The 23,337-nt window shown below is 71.3% G+C and overlaps 1 protein-coding gene across 1 annotated transcript in view; it reads right to left on the reverse strand.

Annotated features, from left to right (window-relative positions):
* Positions 1-17,530: 17,530 nt before the first annotated feature.
* ANPEP (alanyl aminopeptidase, membrane) overlaps positions 17,531-23,337 on the reverse strand; it is a 42,519-nt gene continuing 36,712 nt past the window's right edge. The window contains exons 15-21 of the mRNA XM_077828182.1: positions 22,242-22,389; positions 21,810-21,901; positions 21,072-21,182; positions 19,925-20,092; positions 19,610-19,750; positions 18,855-18,936; positions 17,531-18,133 (exon numbers count right to left, since the gene is read on the reverse strand). Coding sequence (XP_077684308.1) covers positions 17,981-18,133; positions 18,855-18,936; positions 19,610-19,750; positions 19,925-20,092; positions 21,072-21,182; positions 21,810-21,901; positions 22,242-22,389 — 895 coding nt within the window. The 3' untranslated portion in view covers positions 17,531-17,980. The remainder of the gene's footprint in view (positions 18,134-18,854; positions 18,937-19,609; positions 19,751-19,924; positions 20,093-21,071; positions 21,183-21,809; positions 21,902-22,241; positions 22,390-23,337) is intronic.

A 23,337-nucleotide genomic window follows, 5' to 3' on the forward strand; every position in this document is an offset into this window, starting at 1 on the left:
GACGCAGGGGGCGTCGCAGGGCGCGTGGGCTCAGGGGGCGTCGCAGGGCGCGTGGGCGCAGGGGGCGTCGCAGGGCGCGTGGGCGCAGGGGGCGTCGCAGGGCGCGTGGGTGCAGGGGGCGTCGCAGGGCGCGTGGGCGCAGGGGGCGTCGCAGGGCGCGTGGACGCAGGGAGCGTCGCAGGGCATGTGGGCGCAGGGGACGTCGCAGAGCACGTGGGCGGAGGGGGCGTCGCAGGGCGCGTGGGCGCAGGGGGCGTCGCAGGGCGCGTGGGCGCAGGGGGCGTCGCAGGGCGCGTGGGCGCAGGGGGCGTCGCAGAGCACGTGGGCGGAGGGGGCGTCGCAGAGCACGTGGGCGCAGGGGGCGTCGCAGAGCGCGTGGGCGCAGGGGGCGTCGCAGGGCGCGTGGGCGCAGGGGGCGTCGCAGAGCACGTGGGCGGAGGGGGCGTCGCAGGGCGCGTGGGCGCAGGGGGCGTCGCAGGGCACGTGGGCGGAGGGGGCGTCGCAGGGCGCGTGGGCGCAGGGGGCGTCGCAGGGCACGTGGGCGCAGGGGGCGTCGCAGGGCACGTGGGCGGAGGGGGCGTCGCAGGGCGCGTGGGCGCAGGGGACGTCGCAGGGCGCGTGGGCGGAGGGGGCGTCGCAGGGCGCGTGGGCGGAGGGGGCGTCGCAGGGCGCGTGGGCGCAGGGGGCGTCGCAGTGCGCGTGGGTGCAGGGGGCGGGCGCAGGGGGCGTCGCAGGGCGCGTGGGCGCAGGGGGCGTCGCAGAGCGCGTGGGCGCAGGGGGCGTCGCAGGGCACGTGGGCGGAGGGGGCGTCGCAGAGCGCGTGGGTTCAGGGGGCGTCGCAGGGCGCGTGGGTTCAGGGGGCGTCGCAGGGCGCGTGGGTGCAGGGGGCGGGCGCAGGGGGCGTCGCAGGGCGCGTGGGCGCAGGGGGCGTCGCAGGGCACGTGGGCGGAGGGGGCGTCGCAGAGCGCGTGGGTTCAGGGGGCGTCGCAGGGCGCGTGGGTGCAGGGGGCGTCGCAGGGCGCGTGGGCGCAGGGGGCGTCGCAGAGCGCGTGGGCGCAGGGGGCGTCGCAGGGCACGTGGGCGGAGGGGGCGTCGCAGAGCGCGTGGGTTCAGGGGGCGTCGCAGGGCACGTGGGCGGAGGGGGCGTCGCAGGGCGCGTGGGTGCAGGGGGCGGGCGCAGGGGGCGTCGCAGGGCGCGTGGGCGCAGGGGGCGTCGCAGGGCGCGTGGGCGCAAGGGGCGTCGCAGGGCGCGTGGACGCAAGGGGCGTCACAGGGCGCGTGGACGCAGGGGGCGTCGCAGGGCGCGTGGGCGCAGGGGGCGTCGCAGGGCGCGTGGGCGCAAGGGGCGTCGCAGGGCGCGTGGACGCAGGGGGCGTCGCAGGGCGCGTGGGCGGAGGGGGCGTCGCAGGGCGCGTGGGCGCAAGGGGCGTCGCAGGGCGCGTGGGTGCAGGGGACGTCGCAGGGCGCGTGGGCGCAGGGGGCGTCGCAGGGCGCGTGGGCGCAGGGGGCGTCGCAGGGCACGTGGGCGCAGGGGGCGTCGCAGGGCGCGTGGACGCAGGGGGCGTCGCAGGGTGCGTGGGCGCAGGGGGCGTCGCAGGGCGCGTGGGCGCAGGGGGCGGGCGCAGGGGGCGTCGCAGGGCACGTGGGCGCAGGGGGCGTCGCAGGGCGTGTGGACGCAGGGGGCGTCGCAGGGCACGTGGGCGGAGGGGGCGTCGCAGAGCGCGTGGGTTCAGGGGGCGTCGCAGGGCGCGTGGGTGCAGGGGGCGTCGCAGGGCGCGTGGGCGGAGGGGGCGTCGCAGGGCGCGTGGGCGCAGGGGGCGTCGCAGAGCACGTGGGCGCAAGGGGCGTCGCAGGGCGCGTGGGCGCAGGGGGAGTCGCAGGGCGCGTGGGCGCAGGGGGCGTCGCAGAGCGCGTGGGTGCAGGGGGCGGGCGCAGGGGGCGTCGCAGGGCGCGTGGGCGCAGGGGGCGTCGCAGAGCGCGTGGGCGCAGGGGGCGTCGCAGGGCACGTGGGCGGAGGGGGCGTCGCAGAGCGCGTGGGCGCAGGGGGCGTCGCAGGGCACGTGGGCGCAGGGGGCGTCGCAGAGCACGTGGGCGGAGGGGGCGTCGCAGAGCACGTGGGCGCAGGGGGCGTCGCAGAGCGCGTGGGCGCAGGGGGCGTCGCAGGGCGCGTGGGCGCAGGGGGCGTCGCAGAGCACGTGGGCGGAGGGGGCGTCGCAGGGCGCGTGGGCGCAGGGGGCGTCGCAGGGCACGTGGGCGGAGGGGGCGTCGCAGGGCGCGTGGGCGCAGGGGGCGTCGCAGAGCACGTGGGCGCAAGGGGCGTCGCAGGGCGCGTGGGCGCAGGGGGCGTCGCAGGGCGCGTGGGCGCAGGGGGCGTCGCAGAGCGCGTGGGTGCAGGGGGCGGGCGCAGGGGGCGTCGCAGGGCGCGTGGGCGCAGGGGGCGTCGCAGGGCACGTGGGCGGAGGGGGCGTCGCAGAGCGCGTGGGTTCAGGGGGCGTCGCAGGGCGCGTGGGTGCAGGGGGCGTCGCAGGGCGCGTGGGCGCAGGGGGCGTCGCAGGGCACGTGGGCGCAGGGGGCGTCGCAGGGCGCGTGGACGCAGGGGGCGTCGCAGGGCGCGTGGGCGGAGGGGGCGTCGCAGGGCGCGTGGGCGCAAGGGGCGTCGCAGGGCGCGTGGGTGCAGGGGACGTCGCAGGGCGCGTGGGCGCAGGGGGCGTCGCAGGGCGCGTGGGCGCAGGGGGCGGGCGCAGGGAGCGTCGCAGGGCACGTGGGCGCAGGGGGCGTCGCAGGGCGCGTGGACGCAGGGGGCGTCGCAGGGTGCGTGGGCGCAGGGGGCGTCGCAGGGCGCGTGGGCGCAGGGGGCGGGCGCAGGGGGCGTCGCAGGGCACGTGGGCGCAGGGGGCGTCGCAGGGCGTGTGGACGCAGGGGGCGTCGCAGGGCACGTGGGCGCAGGGGGCGTCGCAGGGCGCGTGGACGCAGGGGGCGTCGCAGGGCGCGTGGGCGCAGGGGGCGTCGCAGGGCGCGTGGGCGCAGGGGGCGGGCGCAGGGGGCGTCGCAGGGCACGTGGGCGCAGGGGGCGTCGCAGGGCGCGTGGACGCAGGGGGCGTCGCAGGGCGCGTGGGCGCAGGGGGCGTCGCAGGGCGCGTGGGCGGAGGGGGCGTCGCAGGGCGCGTGGACGCAGGGGGCGTCGCAGGGCGCGTGGGCGCAGGGGGCGTCGCAGGGTGCGTGGGCGCAGGGGGCGTCGCAGGGCGCGTGGGCGCAGGGGGCGGGCGCAGGGGGCGTCGCAGGGCACGTGGGCGCAGGGGGCGTCGCAGGGCGCGTGGACGCAGGGGGCGTCGCAGGGCGCGTGGGCGCAGGGGGCGTCGCAGGGCGCGTGGGCGGAGGGGGCGTCGCAGGGCGCGTGGGCGCAGTGGGCGTCGCAGGGCACGTGGGCGCAGGGGGTGTCGCAGGGCGCGTGGGCGCAGGGGGTGTCGCAGGGCGCGTGGGCGCAGGGGGCGTCGCAGGGCGCGTGGGTGCAGGGGGCGTCGCAGGGCGCGTGGTTGGAGGGGGCGTCGCAGGGCGCGTGGGCGCAGGGGGCGTCGCAGTGCGCGTGGGCGCAGGGGGCGTCGCAGTGCGCGTGGGCGCAGGGGGCGTCGCAGGGCGCGTGGGTGCAGGGGGCGTCGCAGGGCGCGTGGGCGGAGGGGGCGTCGCAGGGCGCGTGGTTGGAGGGGGCGTCGCAGGGCACGTGGGTGCAGGGGGCGTCGCAGGGCACGTGGGCGCAGGGGGCGTCGCAGAGCGCGTGGGTGCAGGGGGCGTCGCAGGGCGCGTGGGCGCAGGGGGCGTCGCAGGGCGCGTGGTTGGAGGGGGCGTCGCAGGGCGCGTGGGCGCAGGGGGCGTCGCAGTGCGCGTGGGCGCAGGGGGCGTCGCAGGGCGCGTGGGTGCAGGGGGCGTCGCAGGGCACGTGGGTGCAGGCAGTGATGGGCCCCTGCCCTGCAGCAGGCAGGGTTGGAAGCCAGGCATTGTACTGGTCACCCAGAGAAATGTGCCCAGCCCGGGGGTGGGAGACACTTGTGCCCCGCCCAGGGGTGGGAGACGCCTGTTCCCAGCCCAGGGGCAGGGAAAGGGTTGAGGGGAGACATCCCTAAAATCCAGTTTGGAAAGGCTGCGAAGTGGGAGGCGCAGCCCCTGCCAGCCCAGCCTCTCAGTCTAGGGGCTCGTACCCCACGCACCGCTGGGACACCTGACCTCCCCTCCAGCCCAGAGCCTTCCCCTGGGTGCCCCACTGCGGGTGAGAGGCACAGCTTCACGCGGGCTGTGTGAAGTGGGGGGGATACAGTGGGGGCCAGGAGCACCCCACGGCGTCCTGTGCCAGGCTGGAGTGGGGTACGGGTGTGCGGAGGGGGAGGCAGCGGGGGTCGGGAGCGCCCCGGAAGGAGGTCCGTGGCCCAGCTCTGCAGGTGGTGGGAGGGCTGTGTCTTGCCCCATGGCCCAGCTGAAACCGCGGGTAGGGTTGCTAACTCTGACTGAAGCTATTCTGGGAGATTAATTGTACTGTACATATTAAAATCTCCCAATTGCTTTCAACAGTCACCGGGAGATTGATGCCAATTCCGGGAGATTGATGCCAATTCCGGGAGATTCCAGGCCAGTCCTGGAGGGTTGGCAACCCTGCCCGCAGGCCCAGCAAGGTGGCACTTGTGCAAACAGCTGAGCCCAGTGTGCGAAGCAGCGTGCAAGGCAGCAACACAAGAACGGCCAGGCCCTGCTTGCCCTGCTCTGCACTCACAGGGAGACACAAGCCAGGCCACCCATGGGGGTAGCAGCCTGGCCGCACTGTCCCGGCTCACGCAGGAATCACCCCACCGAGCAGAGACGCCCCAGGGCAGCGTGAGCGCAAGCCCTAGAATGGGCCCCAGGAACCTCCCCCGAGACAGGCAGGGGCTGCCCCAGTGGGAGAGCTAGGCCCGAGGGCCCCCTGGCCCCAGCCGGCACGGACGGGGGCTGACGTAGAGCTACCCTGGTGACACCAGGGCCCAGGACCCCCTGGATCCACCACCACTGAGCCGCACTGGGGAAAGTGCCCAGGAGAACAGGGAAAGCAGGGCCGGGGCTACTGGGTGGGCACTGAGACCAGCCGCAGACCCCGGGTTCTGGGAGTTAGGGGAGGCCAGGCCAGGAGCCATGTGGACCCCAGGTTTGGAGCTGGGAAAGCCAGGCCAGGTGCCCCCCAGACCCCACGTTCCAGTGCTTGTTTTACTTTAATCTAGCAGAGGAAGGTCTAACACGATCGAATGTCTGGTAAATTCAGCCTGGAAATTCAGCGTGGGTGCTTCCCAGCACAGGTAACTAAGCACTGGAACAACTTACAAGGGGTCTGGTGGATTCCCATCATTGAATTTAATGTAACCGACCTGCTCCGTTCAGCCAGGAATTAACTCAGGGATGTCTCTGGCCTGAGTCACACAGACAGGTGACCACACCTGTCCCTTCTGGCCTTAAATCTACCAATCTGCTTGCTCCAGCTGTATGCTTCTGATGGAGCTGGGAATAGGACCCAGGCGTCCTGGGCTTTCACCGCCGGCCCAGCCTTGCCCTCTGAGCACTGCACTCTAAGAGGTTAGGACGCCCAGCATTAACGATGGCAAAGCGCTCGGGGTCCCTCTCCTGGGTAAGGTCAAGGTCCCAGCGGAGCCGGCACACTGAGGAGCTCCCGCTGGCCCAGCCCGGGGCATTATGGGATTGTGCCGGTTGACTTGAGGAGGGATGGTAAGAAAATTAGCAGCTCTCACTGCCATGTGAATTGGCCCCTGCACACTTCCCAGCTCAGGGCAGCACCAATTAAAGGGCAGAGGAGTCAGAACTGACACCTCTGCAAATGGGGCTGGCTTTCCCAGGGGCCTCCTGCCTCAGCCCCAGCCAGGGCTCTGTGGGTTTTGACACCTCCATGCAACCTGGGAAGGTGCCACTTCACACCTCCAGCCTCAGCATAAAGCCTGGGACTGCTGCGCTCTCCCCACACGCAGCCTGAGAAGCCCCAAGCCCTGACGCCATGGCCAGCTGTCCTGCCCAGCTCCTTGCCCAGAATCTCCAGCTGCTCCCGAGCCAGGCCCTGCTGCAGGAGTGGGGCTGGGCCCACTCAGCCTCCACCTCTCCCACCTCCTCCTCAGACTCCTATAGCCTGTCCCCTTCTTCTGCACTCCTGGCTTCCCAGGAGCCCCTCCACGGCTGCCTCCCGGGGCGAGCACCCGCTCTGCCCCCCAAGCACCGGGCGGATCCCTGCCGCAGCAGCCAGAGGGCACAGGGCAGGGCAGGCGGCGGGCAGAGGCAGAGCGCCAGCGAGCGGGAGAAGCTGCGCATGAGGAACCTGTCCAAGGCTCTCCACACCCTGCGACGCTACCTGCCCCCCTCGGTGGCACCGGCCGGCCAGAGCCTGACCAAGATCGAGACCCTGCGCCTCACCATCCGCTACATCTCCCACCTGTCGGAGCTGCTGGGGCTCAGCGAGGAGACGCTGGCCCAGAGGAGAGAGGGCCCACGCCGGCGCTGCCAGCTGTGCCCCGAGGGGCTGGGTTGCTGCCAGGCCAGGACCCCTGGCCTCCAGGCAGCATCTCCAGCCCCGTGGGAGGGGTCCCCCCCGGCCGCAGCGTCCTGGGTCTCGCCCACCTGCTGCCCTGCCGCAGGGACGCCCCCGGAGCTGGTTTGGACTCAAAGTGCTGGAGCAGCGTCCTGGATGACACCCACCTCCTGCTCTGAAACAGGGACTCCCCCGGAGCTCCGTGGGGCCCAGATCTCAGACTTAATGGCCTGGGGCTCGCCCACCTCCCGCCCCAAGGCAGGGAGCCTTCCAGAGCCCCATGGCACAGCATCCTGGGGATCCTGCACTGGCCCGGCTGGCCCCCCTGAGCCCAACGGGATCGGAGCCACGGACACAAGGCACTGGACATCGCCCACGCACTGCCCCCTGCTGGCTGCTTTCTACCAGGTACACACTGCACTCTGTCTTGCAGGCAGCTTGGGGGGGCCCCTTCCCTGCCCCTACGCAGGAGGCCGGCAGCATCCACACCGGGCCAAGTTCCCCTAGGGGATCCAAGCCGGTGGTCCATAGTGCCTGCTTGCAGCCCGGGGCTCTGCGGGGCAAGCCTGGGGCATTGGGCCCTGGCACAACAGCTCCGATTGGAATGCCATGCAGGAGAGATCTGGGCTGGCTCCTCAGACCCCTCCAGCAGCAGCAGCTTGGAAGCCAGGAGCCTCCCTTTAATGTGCCTCTCTCTGCCCCCTGGGGTCCCCTGGGCCACTCTGCCCAAGCAACCTGGCAGGGTGGCTGGGCAGAAAGCACCCCCCCAGTACCTGGGCTGAGCCACCCGTGCCGCTGGGCATGGGGCCCCAAGGGTCTGCCATGACAGCCAGGTGCTACCGGGGCACCTGGCGCTGTGCCCTGCCCGGGCCTGAGGTGGGTTCTGCGCCGGGAGCCCAGGGAAGGATGTGGGCAATACGGGGGCATAGCACGCTGCCGCGCAGACGGTGCTGGGGTCTGCAACACCCGCTCCCCGGCTGGACGGGGGGGCATCTGGTTGGAAACAAGGGCCCGCTCTCCGTGCCAGGGCCAACTGCGGCGGGCTGCTGCGGGGACACCACCTGGACCCTCCCATGCTGCAGAGCAGGAGGCCCAGCCAGGGGAACTACCCATCGCTTTGTATAATGTGCAGCGCCCCGAGTGTGCCCCGCTGTGACGAAATGGGACTGTTCTTAATGTTTCCTCTGAATAGTGTGGGGGTGCCTCAGTTTCCCCTAGGCAGTTCTTAAGTATCTAGGGGGTGGGATAACGGTGTATGATCATTGCAGAGCCCTAGAGGGCAGGTGTGTGCAGGGGTCTGGACACAGAGAATGGCCGACACCCTGTTTCCTGGCAACTGATGGCCTGGGCCCTTCTCCCCTGCAAGGTGAGAGCTAAAGTGTTGGGGAACAAAGAGATCAGGTGGCCTCCTGGCCCGGGAGGGAAAGAGACAAAGGCAAGAGGAGAGGCTGGAGAGTTTTCAGTTTGGGGCTGGCTGGGACATGGAGTGAAGTGCAGACGGGGTTGTCTGGCTCACTGCCCCCCAAAATGGACCCAGCTGAGGGGTCCGGTTCTCTGCACCTACAAGCTCTGTGTTAGACCGTGTTCCTGTCGTCTAATAAACCTTCTGTTTTACTGGCTGGCTGAGAGTCACGTCTGCCTGTGAAGCTGGGGGGCAGGACCCTCTGGCTTCCCCAGGACCCCGCCTGAGCGGACTCACTGGGGGAAGCGCACGGAGGGGCAGAGGAGGCTGAATGCTCCGAGGTCAGACCCAGGAAGGTGGAAGCCGGGTGAGCTGTGTGTCCTGCAGACAGGCTGCTCACAGAAAGGAGACTTCCCCAGAGTCCTGCCTGGCTTCATGGGGAGCCGTTCCAGATCATCGCCCGGGGACGCCGTGACACCCAAACACGACTCCGAGGGGCTGTGCGACGGGGCCCCTCAGCCAGAAGCTGGGGCTGACGCAGAGCCTTGCGGGGAGGGGGAAATGCTCCCTCAGAATGCAGCTGAGGCGCACAGGGTCTGTCAGGGTCTGTCCCCGCGGCGCCCTGGGCAAGGGGGTGCCTGAGAACTGGGGCTGGTGGAATCTGGCATGGGTGCAGTGCGCTTCGCCCTGGCCGGCCCACCTGGCACCTGTTTAAACACGGCTTTTCTTTTGGCACAAGGCAGGGCCCATGTCTCCAGCCCTGGACTGGTCCATGGACCCCAGCCCCCCGCCAGCCCGCAGCCACCACGGGGGCACCCCGGCCGAGCCGGCCCAGCAGCAGGAATGGGGGACCGCTGGCACTGAAGAGGTGATGAGAAGCAGGACATTGGCAACGTTGGGGTGCGGAGATACGGGGCTCTTCACGGACTAGCGCTCAGGGCGGCAGCTCTGCTCTCGGCAGGTCCCTGCCAGGGCCCCGCACTTCACTCTGGCCGTGCCTGGCAGGGAAATGCCTTCTGATTAAACCCTTTCCATCCTGCCCTGGCTCATGCTGGTTTGTTACTGTAGGGTCACTCAGCCAGGTCTGGTGCTGGGGGGGGCAGCTCTGGGAGCAGGTGGGTGCTAGGCAGGCCCAGTTCTGGGAGCGGGCGGGTGCTGGGGGAGGCGGGGTGTCTCTGGGAGCGGGCGGGTGCTGGGGGAGGTGGGGTGTCTCTGGGAGCGGGTGGGTGCTGGGGAGGCGGGGAGTCTCTGGGAGCGGGTGGGTGCTAGGCAGACCTGGCTCTAGGAGTGGGCGGGTGCTGGGGTGGGGTCTCTCTGGGAGTGGGCGGGTGCTGGGGAGGCGGGGAGTCTCTGGGAGCGGGCGGGTGCTAGGCAGACCTGGCTCTAGGAGTGGGCGGGTGCTGGGGTGGGGTGTCTCTGGGAGCGGGCGGGTGCTGGGGGAGGCATGGAGACTCTGGGAGTGGGCGGGTGCTGGGGTGGGGTGTCTCTGGGAGTGGGCGGGTGCTGGGGGAGGCGGGGAGTCTCTGGGAGCGGGTGGGTGCTAGGCAGACCTGGCTCTAGGAGTGGGCGGGTGCTGGGGTGGGGAGTCTCTGGGAGTGGGCGGGTGCTGGGGGAGGTGGGGTGTCTCTGGGAGGGGGCGGGTGCTGGGGAGGCGGGGAGTCTCTGGGAGCGGGTGGGTGCTGGGGGAGGCGGGGAGTCTCTGGGAGCGGGTGGGTGCTAGGCAGACCTGGCTCTAGGAGTGGGCGGGTGCTGGGGTGGGGTCTCTCTGGGAGCGGGCGGGTGCTGGGGAGGCGGGGAGTCTCTGGGAGCGGGTGGGTGCTAGGCAGACCTGGCTCTAGGAGTGGGCGGGTGCTGGGGTGGGGTGTCTCTGGGAGCGGGCGGGTGCTGGGGGAGGCATGGAGTCTCTGGGAGTGGGCGGGTGCTGGGGTGGGGTGTCTCTGGGAGTGGGCGGGTGCTGGGGGAGGCGGGGAGTCTCTGGGAGCGGGCGGGTGCTCGGGAGGCGGGGAGTCTCTGGGAGCGGGTGGGTGCTAGGCAGACCTGGCTCTGGGAGCGGGCGGGTGCTGGGGGAGGTGGGGTGTCTCTGGGAGTGGGCGGGTGCTGGGGAGGCGGGGAGTCTCTGGGAGCGGGTGGGTGCTAGGCAGACCTGGCTCTAGGAGTGGGCGGGTGCTGGGGTGGGGAGTCTCTGGGAGTGGGCGGGTGCTGGGGGAGGTGGGGTGTCTCTGGGAGGGGGCGGGTGCTGGGGAGGCGGGGAGTCTCTGGGAGCGGGTGGGTGCTGGGGGAGGCGGGGAGTCTCTGGGAGCGGGTGGGTGCTAGGCAGACCTGGCTCTAGGAGTGGGCGGGTGCTGGGGTGGGGAGTCTCTGGGAGTGGGCGGGTGCTGGGGGAGGTGGGGTGTCTCTGGGAGGGGGCGGGTGCTGGGGTGGGGTGTCTCTGGGAGTGGGCGGGTGCTGGGGAGGCGGGGAGTCTCTGGGAGCGGGCGGGTGCTAGGCAGACCTGGCTCTGGGAGGGGGCGGGTGCTGGGGTGGGGTGTCTCTGGGAGTGGGCGGGTGCTGGGGGAGGTGCGGTGTCTCTGGGAGGGGGCGGGTGCTGGGGTGGGGTGTCTCTGGGAGTGGGCGGGTGCTGGGGCAGGCGGGGAGTCTCTGGGAGCGGGTGGGTGCTAGGCAGACCTGGCTCTAGGAGCGGGCGGGTGCTGGGGAGGGGAGTCTCTGGGAGTGGGCGGGTGCTGGGGGAGGCGGGGAGTCTCTGGGAGCGGGTGGGTGCTAGGCAGACCTGGCTCTAGGAGTGGGCGGGTACTGGGGTGGGGTGTCTCTGGGAGCGGGCGGGTGCTGGGGGAGGCAGGGAGTCTCTGGGAGTGGGCGGGTGCTGGGGTGGGGTGTCTCTGGGAGTGGGCGGGTGCTGGGGAGGCGGGGAGTCTCTGGGAGCGGGTGGGTGCTAGGCAGACCTGGCTCTAGGAGTGGGCGGGTGCTGGGGTGGGATGTCTCTGGGAGGGGGCGGGTGCTGGGGTGGGGTGTCTCTGGGAGCGGGCGGGTGCTGGGGTGGCGGGGAGTCTCTGGGAGCGGGTGGGTGCTAGGCAGACCTGGCTCTAGGAGTGGGCGGGTGCTGGGGTGGGGTGTCTCTGGGAGCGGGCGGGTGCTGGGGGAGGCGGGGTGTCTCTGGGAGTGGGCGGGTGCTGGGGGAGGCGGGGTGTCTCTGGGAGTGGGCGGGTGCTGGGGGAGGCGGGGAGTCTCTGGGAGCGGGTGGGTGCTAGGCAGACCTGGCTCTAGGAGTGGGCGGGTGCTGGGGTGGGGAGTCTCTGGGAGCGGGCGGGTGCTGGGGGAGGCGGGGAGTCTCTGGGAGGGGGCGGGTGCTGGGGTGGGGTGTCTCTGGGAGTGGGCGGGTGCTGGGGGAGGCGGGGCATCTCTGGGAGCGGGCGGGGGCTGGGGTGGGGAGTCTCTGGGAGTGGGTGGGTGCTGGGGGAGGCGGGGAGTCTCTGGGAGCGGGCGGGTGCTAGGCAGACCTGGCTCTAGGAGCGGGCGGGTGCTGGGGTGGGGTGTCTCTGGGAGCGGGCGGGGGCTGGGGGAGGCGGGGCATCTCTGGGAGCGGGCGGGGGCTGGGGGAGGCGGGGCATCTCTGGGAGCGGGCGGGGGCTGGGGGAGGCGGGGCATTTCGGAGCAGGCGGGTGCTGGGGGAGGCGGGGAGTCTCTGGGAGCGGGTGGGTGCTAGGCAGACCTGGCTCTAGGAGTGGGCGGGTGCTGGGGTGGGGTGTCTCTGGGAGGGGGCGGGTGCTGGGGTGGGGTGTCTCTGGCAGCGGGCGGGTGCTGGGGAGGCGGGGAGTCTCTGGGAGCGGGCGGGTGCTAGGCAGACCTGGCTCTAGGAGTGGGCGGGTGCTGGGGTGGGGTGTCTCTGGGAGCGGGCGGGTGCTGGGGGAGGCGGGGAGTCTCTGGGAGCGGGTGGGTGCTCGGGAGGCGGGGAGTCTCTGGGAGCGGGTGGGTGCTAGGCAGACCTGGCTCTAGGAGCGGGCGGGTGCTGGGGGAGGTGGGGTGTCTCTGGGAGTGGGCGGGTGCTGGGGTGGGGTGTCTCTGGGAGCGGGTGGGTGCTGGGGGAGGCGGGGCATTTCGGAGCAAGCGGGTGCTGGGGGAGGCGCGGCATCTCTGGGAGCGGGCGAGGGCTGGGGGAGGCGGGGTGTCTCTGGGAGTGGGCGGGTGCTGGGGAGGCGGGGAGTCTCTGGGAGCGGGTGGGTGCTAGGCAGACCTGGCTCTGGGAGTGGGCGGGTGCTGGGGCGGGGAGTCTCTGGGAGTGGGCGGGTGCTAGGCAGACCTGGCTCTAGGAGTGGGCGGGTGCTGGGGTGGGGTGTCTCTGGGAGTGGGCGGGTGCTGGGGAGGCAGGGAGTCTCTGGGAGCGGGTGGGTGCTAGGCAGACCTGGCTCTAGGAGTGGGCGGGTGCTGGGGTGGGGTGTCTCTGGGAGTGGGCGGGTGCTGGGGGAGGCGGGGAGTCTCTGGGAGCGGGCGGGTGCTAGGCAGACCTGGCTCTGGGAGTGGGCAGGTGCTGGGGTGGGGTGTCTCTGGGAGTGGGCGGGTGCTGGGGAGGCGGGGAGTCTCTGGGAGGGGGCGGGTGCTGGGGTGGGGTGTCTCTGGGAGTGGGCGGGTGCTGGGGAGGCGGGGAGTCTCTGGGAGCGGGCGGGTGCTAGGCAGACCTGGCTCTGGGAGTGGGCGGGTGCTGGGGAGGCGGGGAGTCTCTGGGAGCGGGTGGGTGCTAGGCAGACCTGGCTCTAGGAGTGGGCGGGTGCTGGGGTGGGGTGTCTCTGGGAGCGGGCGGGTGCTGGGGGAGGTGGGGTGTCTCTGGGAGTGGGCGGGTGCTGGGGAGGCGGGGAGTCTCTGGGAGCAGGTGGGTGCTAGGCAGACCTGGCTCTGGGAGGGGGCGGGTGCTGGGGTGGGGTGTCTCTGGGAGTGGGCGGGTGCTGGGGAGGCGGGGTGTCTCTGGGAGCGGGTGGGTGCTAGGCAGACCTGGCTCTAGGAGCGGGCGGGTGCTGGGGTGGGGTGTCTCTGGGAGTGGGCGGGTGCTGGGGGAGGCGGGGAGTCTCTGGGAGTGGGTGGGTGCTAGGCAGACCTGGCTCTAGGAGCGGGCGGGTGCTGGGGTGGGGAGTCTCTGGGAGCGGGCGGGTGCTAGGCAGACCTGGCTCTGGGAGTGGGCGGGTGCTGGGGGAGGCGGGGTGTCTCTGGGAGTGGGCGGGTGCTGGGGAGGCGGGGAGTCTCTGGGAGCGGGTGGGTGCTAGGCAGACCTGGCTCTGGGAGGGGGCGGGTGCTGGGGTGGGGTGTCTCTGGGAGTGGGCGGGTGCTGGGGAGGCGGGGAGTCTCTGGGAGCGGGCGGGTGCTAGGCAGACCTGGCTCTGGGAGGGGGCGGGTGCTGGGGTGGGGTGTCTCTGGGAGTGGGCGGGTGCTGGGGAGGCGGGGAGTCTCTGGGAGCGGGCGGGTGCTAGGCAGACCTGGCTCTGGGAGGGGGCGGGTGCTGGGGTGGGGTGTCTCTGGGAGCGGGCGGGTGCTGGGGAGGCGGGGAGTCTCTGGGAGCGGGTGGGTGCTAGGCAGACCTGGCTCTGGGAGGGGGCGGGTGCTGGGGTGGGGTGTCTCTGGGAGCGGGCGGGTGCTGGGGAGGCGGGGAGTCTCTGGGAGCGGGCGGGTGCTAGGCAGACCTGGCTCTGGGAGGGGGCGGGTGCTGGGGTGGGGTGTCTCTGGGAGTGGGCGGGTGCTGGGGAGGCAGGGAGTCTCTGGGAGCGGGCGGGTGCTAGGCAGACCTGGCTCTGGGAGGGGGCGGGTGCTGGGGTGGGGTGTCTCTGGGAGTGGGCGGGTGCTGGGGAGGCAGGGAGTCTCTGGGAGCGGGTGGGTGCTAGGCAGACCTGGCTCTAGGAGTGGGCGGGTGCTGGGGTGGGGTGTCTCTGGGAGTGGGCGGGTGCTGGGGGAGGCGGGGAGTCTCTGGGAGCGGGCGGGTGCTAGGCAGACCTGGCTCTGGGAGTGGGCAGGTGCTGGGGTGGGGTGTCTCTGGGAGTGGGCGGGTGCTGGGGAGGCGGGGAGTCTCTGGGAGGGGGCGGGTGCTGGGGTGGGGTGTCTCTGGGAGTGGGCGGGTGCTGGGGAGGCGGGGAGTCTCTGGGAGCGGGCGGGTGCTAGGCAGACCTGGCTCTGGGAGTGGGCGGGTGCTGGGGAGGCGGGGAGTCTCTGGGAGCGGGTGGGTGCTAGGCAGACCTGGCTCTAGGAGTGGGCGGGTGCTGGGGTGGGGTGTCTCTGGGAGCGGGCGGGTGCTGGGGGAGGTGGGGTGTCTCTGGGAGTGGGCGGGTGCTGGGGAGGCGGGGAGTCTCTGGGAGCAGGTGGGTGCTAGGCAGACCTGGCTCTGGGAGGGGGCAGGTGCTGGGGTGGGGTGTCTCTGGGAGTGGGCGGGTGCTGGGGAGGCGGGGTGTCTCTGGGAGCGGGTGGGTGCTAGGCAGACCTGGCTCTAGGAGCGGGCGGGTGCTGGGGTGGGGTGTCTCTGGGAGTGGGCGGGTGCTGGGGGAGGCGGGGAGTCTCTGGGAGTGGGTGGGTGCTAGGCAGACCTGGCTCTAGGAGCGGGCGGGTGCTGGGGTGGGGAGTCTCTGGGAGCGGGCGGGTGCTAGGCAGACCTGGCTCTGGGAGTGGGCGGGTGCTGGGGGAGGCGGGGTGTCTCTGGGAGTGGGCGGGTGCTGGGGAGGCGGGGAGTCTCTGGGAGCGGGTGGGTGCTAGGCAGACCTGGCTCTGGGAGGGGGCGGGTGCTGGGGTGGGGTGTCTCTGGGAGTGGGCGGGTGCTGGGGAGGCGGGGAGTCTCTGGGAGCGGGCGGGTGCTAGGCAGACCTGGCTCTGGGAGGGGGCGGGTGCTGGGGTGGGGTGTCTCTGGGAGTGGGCGGGTGCTGGGGAGGCGGGGAGTCTCTGGGAGCGGGCGGGTGCTAGGCAGACCTGGCTCTGGGAGGGGGCGGGTGCTGGGGTGGGGTGTCTCTGGGAGCGGGCGGGTGCTGGGGAGGCGGGGAGTCTCTGGGAGCGGGTGGGTGCTAGGCAGACCTGGCTCTGGGAGGGGGCGGGTGCTGGGGTGGGGTGTCTCTGGGAGCGGGCGGGTGCTGGGGAGGCGGGGAGTCTCTGGGAGCGGGCGGGTGCTAGGCAGACCTGGCTCTGGGAGTGGGCGGGTGCTGGGGTGGGGTGTCTCTGGGAGTGGGCGGGTGCTGGGGAGGCGGGGAGTCTCTGGGAGCAGGTGGGTGCTAGGCAGACCTGGCTCTAGGAGTGGGCGGGTGCTGGGGTGGGGTGTCTCTGGGAGTGGGCGGGTGCTGGGGAGGCGGGGAGTCTCTGGGAGCGGGCGGGTGCTGGGGTGGGGTGTCTCTGGGAGTGGGCGGGTGCTGGGGAGGCAGGGAGTCTCTGGGAGCGGGCGGGTGCTAGGCAGACCTGGCTCTGGGAGGGGGCGGGTGCTGGGGTGGGGTGTCTCTGGGAGTGGGCGGGTGCTGGGGAGGCGGGGAGTCTCTGGGAGCGGGCGGGTGCTAGGCAGACCTGGCTCTGGGAGGGGGCGGGTGCTGGGGTGGGGTGTCTCTGGGAGTGGGCGGGTGCTGGGGAGGCGGGGAGTCTCTGGGAGCGGGCGGGTGCTAGGCAGACCTGGCTCTGGGAGTGGGCGGGTGCTGGGGTGGGGTGTCTCTGGGAGTGGGCGGGTGCTGGGGAGGCGGGGAGTCTCTGGGAGCCCGCAGACACAGTTTCTGAAGGCAGGGTGGGTGGACGGTGATGGATGCGGAACCGCATGACCAGGGTCCCTGCTCCTCCCATGCTCTGATCTGGCTCGTGCTCGGTTACATTTCTCCAGCAGGCCCAGATTTCATTAGCCCCCTGCGAGGAGGGGGAGCGCCCCCACGGGTGCTGTCAGCTCCCTACCCGGCTGTGTGGGCAGCGCTGGGCTTTCTGCCTGCATGAGAATGACCCAGTCTGGGAGCAGGGCCTGACACTGCCCCCCAGGGGGCTGCCAAGGGGACCCAGTGTCTTACTGTGTGGGGCTGACATGGGGGAACTGGCCTGGTGCTGTGTGGGGCTGAGGGGGGCCCAGCGCGGGGCTGGGCGGGGCCTGGGGCTGTGTGGGGCCCAGCGCGGGGCTGTGTAGGGCTGACAGGTCTCTCCAGCCCCGGGCAGTGGCCTGGAGCAGGGCCCTTGGTGCGGCACAGAACGCGGGTGAGCGCGCTCCCCACGTGGCCAGCCCCTGCCCATGGCGCTTCTTGGAGGCAACTGGGCAGGGCCCGAAGTCACCGCGAGCGGAACTGGACCCATCTCACCCCGCGAGCCCTGGGGCCCCTTGGCAGCCTGGAGAAACAGCGATAGCAGCCCAGCACACCTCTGACACGGCCTGAGCCCCCCAAAGCCGGGAGCTCCGGGCCCTGCTCCCCGACTTAGCCAGAGGACCTGGGTGCTCAGGGAGATGGGCAGGGACTCAGGGGAAACATGGGGGTCACAAGGATGGGAGTCATGAGGCAATGGGGCCAGGCGAATCACAGTGAGTCATGGGGGGTCACAGGCAAGGGGACTCCTGGGGCCGGAGCTCAGGGGGGGACACAGAGAAGGCGATGCCACCTTCCTGCAAGGAAAGTGGGCTGCTATCCAAGTGACTCCAGACCCACGCATGGCACGAGGTGAACGGGTCACACAGGCCTGACTCTGCCTCCGAGCCCCCTTGGTTTCCCACCCCACTGCCTGCCCCTTCCCCAGGCTTGGACGTGCTAATGGTGCCCACCCAGGTGCCACATCACACCTCCGGCATCAGCCCAGGGCTGCCGCGCTGCCCCCGACGCAGCCAGAGACGCCTGCAGCCCCGGCCCGTTCTCCAAATGGTCGCTGCGCCCAGGTCAGACCTGGGCACCGACCCCATCGCCAAGCTGCAAAGCCAGGGCCGGGCAGCGTGTCCCTGCAGGGCCAGGCTCCCAGGGCTGCACCGCCAGAGCCTCACGTCCCGGCAAACAGCGCCGGGGGACGGGGCGGGAGCCCCGTCACGGAGGGAGATTCCCAGCCAGGCTGGCCCGAGCTCTGGCTGTGCCACAGGGCACCACGGAGAGAGGGTTGGACTGGATGGAGGGAACTCTCCTCTCGCTTCTGTGGTGGGGCCTGCTCCCCCTGCCTCCCCCCAGGGCCCGCTGCTCCTGTGCCTTCTCAGGGGGCCTGCTCCCTGCCCCCGGCACTCGCACGGATCCCCCCTCGCCCGCGTCACTCTGCACCAGCCTGCACGGCCCTGTCTGGGAGCAGAGCTGGGGCCGGCCTGGCCCCTGGGGATCGCTGACACACGCCGTCAGACGGCCCCCGCGGGGCCGTGGCACCGCCCGGCCTCGCCACCACCCAGCACCGGGCTCCTACCAGCCTCAGCGGGTTCGCTTCCTGTTCTCCCAGGTCCCCCGCTCCCTGGTCCACCTGCCTCCGGCTCACATCCTCCCCCCCGCAGTTCTCCCTGCCTTCCCCACCGCTGACCATGCCGGCGGCAAAGGAAACAGCCCGTGCACTTGCCCAAGCTGAGCATGGGAGTGAGACGTGGGTGTGGCCAGGCCAAGCCCAAGCCCACAGCTCTACCTTTTAACATTAAGCCTTTATTTACAATGTCTGGGCTGAGAAGAACTATACACCACGCACATGTCCTGGCCCACAGCGGGGCTGGGGGGTCCCCAGTCAGCAGCCCCGCTGTCCTCACCCTCCTGTCTGCCCGTGACCAGCCCACGGGCACCTGGGCTTCCCTGGGACAGTCACGGAAACCAGGGCTGTGGCGAGGCCCTGGCAGTGGGGCCAGTGTGCAAATCCTTGTGGGACCCCGGCCAGGCTGAGCCCCAGGCTGTGCAGAGCACGCTGGGGGTGTAGGCCGAATGGGGCGTGGGGGTGAGGGTGTGGGGCTCTCTGGGGAGGGAGCCTGGGCCCAGTGACAGGAGAGTTCAGGAGGCTGCATGCCCAGGGCATGGGGTTCGGGAGCCCGGGGCTCAGCCCCCTTCCCCCCCCCCCCCCTCGAGCAGCGGGAGGAGGCAGACGTGGGGGGGTTCGGTGTTACTGAGTTCACCCACTCAGCTGCTTGCCGTCTCAAACCACGTCAGCACCGTCTGCTTGTTCTCTGCCACCCATTTGATATTAGCTGCGGTCTTCTCCAGGGCCTGCTCCAGCGCTCGTGTGCCCGACCCAAAGCCCACGCCAGCATTGTCCGCCTTGAACTGCTCCAGCTGCCGAGAGAGAGCGGGCCCGAGAGTGAGCGCGGGCGGCAGCAGGACAGCACCCCCCTCTGCACCGCGGTGCCCTCCAGCGGCCCTGGCACCCACCCGGGCACCTCAGACCTGGGCAGGGGGCCGAGCAGCCCCAGACGCCTGCGGGGCCAGAGGGGTGGGCTCAGGAGGAGCAGGGAAGCAGCTTGGCCACGCAGGGTGGGAGCCAGGATGTGAACCCAAGGGACAGGCATTCGGCCCATGGGGCTGGGCCTAGGGGTGCTTAGGTAACACACGAGGTTTCCTGCAGCACCAATTCCTTGGCTGCGGCCCCGCCAATGGGCAGGGGGCATGTGTGTCTGGAGGTAGCGGGGCGCTGGCGTCCCTGGGGCTGTCATCACAGCCAGATCTGCCCTGGCTTGCCCCCAAGTGACGGGGGCTTGATGGACTCACCCTCCCGGCAGGGAGGCAGGACCCCTCTGTTGCAGGGTGGCCAGGCAAGGAGCTCCGGCCTGGCGGCTGAGCCACAGTAATGGAGAGGGGCTGCAAAGCTCCGACGACCCCACACAAAATGGTGCCGGCCCCAGCACTCGGGCGGCTCACAGCCCACCTGGGACAGGCCCCGGGGACAGGCTGCGGGGAGCCAGGGCCAGGCCCTGGGGGGGGCTAGAGCAGACCTGTCGGGGCTCTCCCTTCCCGAGGGCCCCCCCCAGCGCACCGACAGGCCTGGGACGGGCCTCACCTGCTTCAGCTCGAAGTCAGAGGCAAAGCGCTGCGTCACCGCCTGGATCAGGCTCGAGAAGGAGAAGGAGCCCCCGCCGTACCTGCAGAGGGGAGGGTGGGGTGAGCAGGCGGGCGTGGGGCAGGTGCCTTCCTCCCACAGGGGCAGCATCCCAGAAACAGCCACCCCTGGGCCGTGTCTCTGCCAGGGCTCAGCAGAGGGAAGAGCTTCAGGGCATGGGGGCAGGGAGCACCCCCTGCCCTTCGCCAGGAGCCACAGGAGCCCGGGATGGCACGAAGGGCACAGAACGTGCGGGGAGAGACTGAGAGCCCCCCCCATTCCCCCTCTCCCCTTGCTCCTCCCCCTCCCCCAGCCAGGCTCCCCATTGACCCCCATTCCCCATCCCCCCTTGCTCCTCCCCCTCCCCCAGCCAGGCTCCCCATTGACCCCCATTCCCCATCCCCCCTTGCTCCTCCCCCTCCCCCAGCCAGGCTCCCCATTGCCTCCCTCCATTCCCCATCCCCCCTTGCCCTTCCCCCTCCCCCAGGCTCCCCATTGCCCACCCACATTCCCCATCCCCCCTTACTTGTCCCATCCCCCTTTCTCCCCTACCCCCCGTCCCCCGTAGCTTCTCCACTCCCCATTGCCCCCCCATTCCCCCTTGCTTGTCCCATCCCCCTACCCCCCATCCCCCATAGCTCCTCCACTCCCCCTTGCTCCCCCGCATTCCCCAGCCCCCCTCCCGCTCCCCCGGGCTGCCCCTCCATGGTACTCACTGCGTGAAAAGGGTCTTCCAGTTGCCCCGGATGAAGTCCCAGGCCAGGCTCTGCCCCACCACGTTACTGGCGATGCTGTTGATGGTGGAGGTGGCGTCCTGCTTCCGGATTTTGGTGGGATCCAGGGTGTACTGCAGATACCTGGGGAGGGGGCAGGCAGGGCTGGTACACGCAGGGCCGCCAACCGCTGCAGGCAACCCCAGGCCCTTCTCCTTCCCCGTGCCCATGGCAGCCTGGACCCTCCCCATCCCCATCCCCACGCCCACAGGCCCCCATTCCCCGAGGGCAGCTGTGTGCCCTTCCCCCCCGCCCCACCTTCTCAAGATCCAAGGCTCCTTGCTGCAGGCCAGGGCCGAGCGCAGCTTGTCGGCTTCGGCCACCACGGTGGCGTTTTTAAACATCTGCCAGAGGAAGTCCCAGTCTGCCTCGCTGCCCACCTGCATGGCACTGCAGTAGACGGAGGAGCGCAGGTTCGGGGGGATCCTGGGGGGGGAACATGCCTGTCATGGGGGCCGTGCCGGGGAAACTCGGGCACCGGGCCCCACTCAGCAGAGCCCTGGCGCAGGCCATGGGGAGAGGCTCCCACGGAGGAGTGCTGGGGGGCGACCCCCACCTGGAGAGAGCGGGCCCGTGAGTAGGGCTAGCATCTCACTAGGACACCAAGGGCCCAGGCAGCGCCGGGGAGCTGGGTATTTACCAGCTGGAACTAGGCAAATTCTGCCTGAGCTCCCTCAATGGCCTGCCCCAGCCCCCCATCCCAGGGGGCTCCATGGCCTGGTCCAGCCCAGCCCCCCATCCCAGGGGGCTCCATGGCCCGGTCCAGCCCAGCCCCCCATCCCAGGGGGTACCACGCCCCGGTCCAGCCCAGCCCCCCATCCCAGGGGGCTCCATGGCCTGGTCCAGCCCAGCCCCCCATCCCAGGGGGCTCCATGGCCTGGTCCAGCCCAGCCCCCCATCCCAGGGGGTTCCATGGCCCGGTCCAGCCCAGCCCCCCATCCCAGGGGGCTCCATGGCCCGGTCCAGCCCAGCCCCCCATCCCAGGGGGTACCACGCCCCGGTCCAGCCCAGCCCCCCATCCCAGGGGGCTCCATGGCCTGGTCCAGCCCAGCCCCCCATCCCAGGGGGCTCCATGGCCTGGTCCAGCCCAGCCCCCCATCCCAGGGGGTTCCATGGCCCAGTCCAGCCCAGCCCCCCATCCCAGGGGGCTCCATGGCCCGGTCCAGCCCAGCCCCCCATCCCAGGGGGTACCACGCCCCGGTCCAGCCCAGCCCCCCATCCCAGGGGGTACCACGCCCCGGTCCAGCCCAGCCCCCCATCCCAGGGGGCTCCATGGCCCGGTCCAGCCCAGCCCCCCATCCCAGGGGGCTCCATGGCCCGGTCCAGCCCAGCCCCCCATCCCAGGGGGTACCACGCCCCGGTCCAGCCCAGCCCCCCATCCCAGAGGCCACAGGGAAGGGCTCACGTGTTGTTGCTGGGGTTTTGCTTCCACTGGTTGAAGAAGGCAGTGGCCAGCTGGCTGCACTCAGGGACCTCATAGGAACAGGCCGTGCTGATGGCGTTGATCTCGCTGTACCTGAGTGGGGAGAGGAGCCGTGTCAGCGGCTGGACCCGGCGAAGGGGCCCTGGGGGCAGGGAGACCAGGCAGAATGACCGTGACAGAGGCAGGCGCCCACCGGCCCATCACCAGCCCGGCCCAGGAGGCGTCTCTCCGGCTGCCCCATCTGCCAGGCGCAGCACGGGCTGGGTGGGGGTCACCTCGCTCGGAGGCTGTGAGCAGTGGGCACTCTCGGGGACAGTGCTGGCCTGGGTGAACCCTGGGCCGTTCCCACCGGGCACCGCGTGGCAGCTGCTTCTGCTTCCTCCCCAGCGGGTGCCGCTGCCCAGCTCAGCCATCCCACCAGTGGGGAGGGGACACCCTGTCTCTCGGGTCCTGTGGGGCAGAGGGAGGAAGAGCGGGAGGAGAGGCGGGGTCTGGAAGAGTGGCATATGCCCATAACACAGAGCCACCCAACCGGCCCCAGCGTGCCCGCACTCTGGGAGCCATGCCCAGCGCCCCCTTGGCTGAGGGGTGGGGCAAGGAAGGGGGGACCCAGAGAGGTAGCAGTGGTCACGGGAGGAGCAGTTCTCCAGGCCGTGGGGGCGCTGGGGGCGCAGGGCCAGCCCTGTGGCTGGCCAGAGGACACGCCGCGCTGGGACTCACTGCGCCATCAAGCCTTCCGGGAGACGGGTCCAGTTGGAGGTGATGTTTCCAAAGTACTGGAACAAGGGGATCACCTGCTGCTGGATGTATTTCTGCGGGAGGACGGGCAGGGTGAGCGCTGCTTGCCAGAAGGGTCAGTAGCTCTGAGCCTTCCCCCACCACGCCCCAATCACCCAGCGCGCCCACGGCTCCTGCCACCTCCATTCCCTCACCCCATGCCCTTCCCCGAGCAGCTCCCACCCTCTGGGGCCCGCCTCGGCGTCTCTCTGGCTCGCAGGGGGTGATTTGCAGAGCCCACCCTATGCCCTGCCTTTGTGCCAGGCCCACAGCTGAACTGATCCCAGCACAGGCGGGGATGGCAGAGCGCCCATCCGAGCACCATCCGGCCATGCTGCCCACAATCCACCGCACCCAGGGCAGGTGGGGGCTCACCTTCATGGGGCCATAGACCTCGCTGCGGTCAAACATCAGGCGGAAGTAGGCCAGGTTGTCGAGGGCCGCGCTCCAGGGCAGGTACTCCCGCTCCTCCTTCAGGTAGGTGGTGGTTTTCAGAGCCAGCGTGATGTCGATGTGTTTAGCCCTAAACAGCCAATTGCAGGCTCACGTCCTCCTGTCACAGCACCAGATGTGCTGGCATTTCCGTGCCCTCTGCGCCCTCCCTGCCCGGCAATGGACCCCGCCCCCTCCCATCCCCGCCCCCCAGCAGTGGACTCCCCCGTCCCCGCCTGGCTGTCCCCTCCCATCCCCCCCAGCAATAGAACCCCTCCCCTTCCTCCAGAGCAATGGACCCCCACCCATTCCCGCCCGGCCACCGCCTCCCATCCCACCCCCCGGCAATTAAACCTCTCCCCACCCCCTGCCTGGCAATGGACCCCGCCCCCTCCCATCCCCGCCCCCCAGCAGTGGACTCCCCCGTCCCCGCCTGGCTGTCCCCTCCCATCCCCCCCAGCAATAGAACCCCTCCCCTTCCTCCAGAGCAATGGACCCCCACCCATTCCCGCCCGGCCACCGCCTCCCATCCCACCCCCCGGCAATTAAACCTCTCCCCACCCCCTGCCTGGCAATGGACCCCACCCCCTCCCATCCCCTTCGGCAATGGACCCCCCCATCTCCACCTGGCTGCCTCCTCCCATGCCCCCCAGCAATGGACCCCTCCCCATCCCCTGTTGCTCATACCCCACAGACTGACCCCCTGCTTGCCTGCCAGCAGAGTGGCCAGTCCATCCCGAAGATCCCCTGCAGGGCCTGCTCAGTTACTCCCCCTCCCCCGCCTGCCCCCTGGACGTTTGCTGCCCCATGCACAGGGGCCAGCCTGGCCTGGCGAGGAGGACGTGCAGCCCAGCTCCCCACACAAGCCCCCATCCGGACGCTCCCCTCACCCCCTTGCACCAGGGCACGGCAGTGAGAGACCCAGGGTGCCAGGCAGGACAGAGCCTGGCGCAGGCTGGCTGTGTACGTGGGGTAGGTGCTACGCGTCAGATGTTCAGCAGCCCAGTCCCCTGCCCGTGGGCCTGCCGGGACGTCAGCG

The sequence above is a fragment of the Eretmochelys imbricata genome, chromosome 10 (genome assembly GCF_965152235.1).
Source record: "Eretmochelys imbricata isolate rEreImb1 chromosome 10, rEreImb1.hap1, whole genome shotgun sequence".
Classification (NCBI taxonomy): domain Eukaryota; kingdom Metazoa; phylum Chordata; order Testudines; family Cheloniidae; genus Eretmochelys; species Eretmochelys imbricata.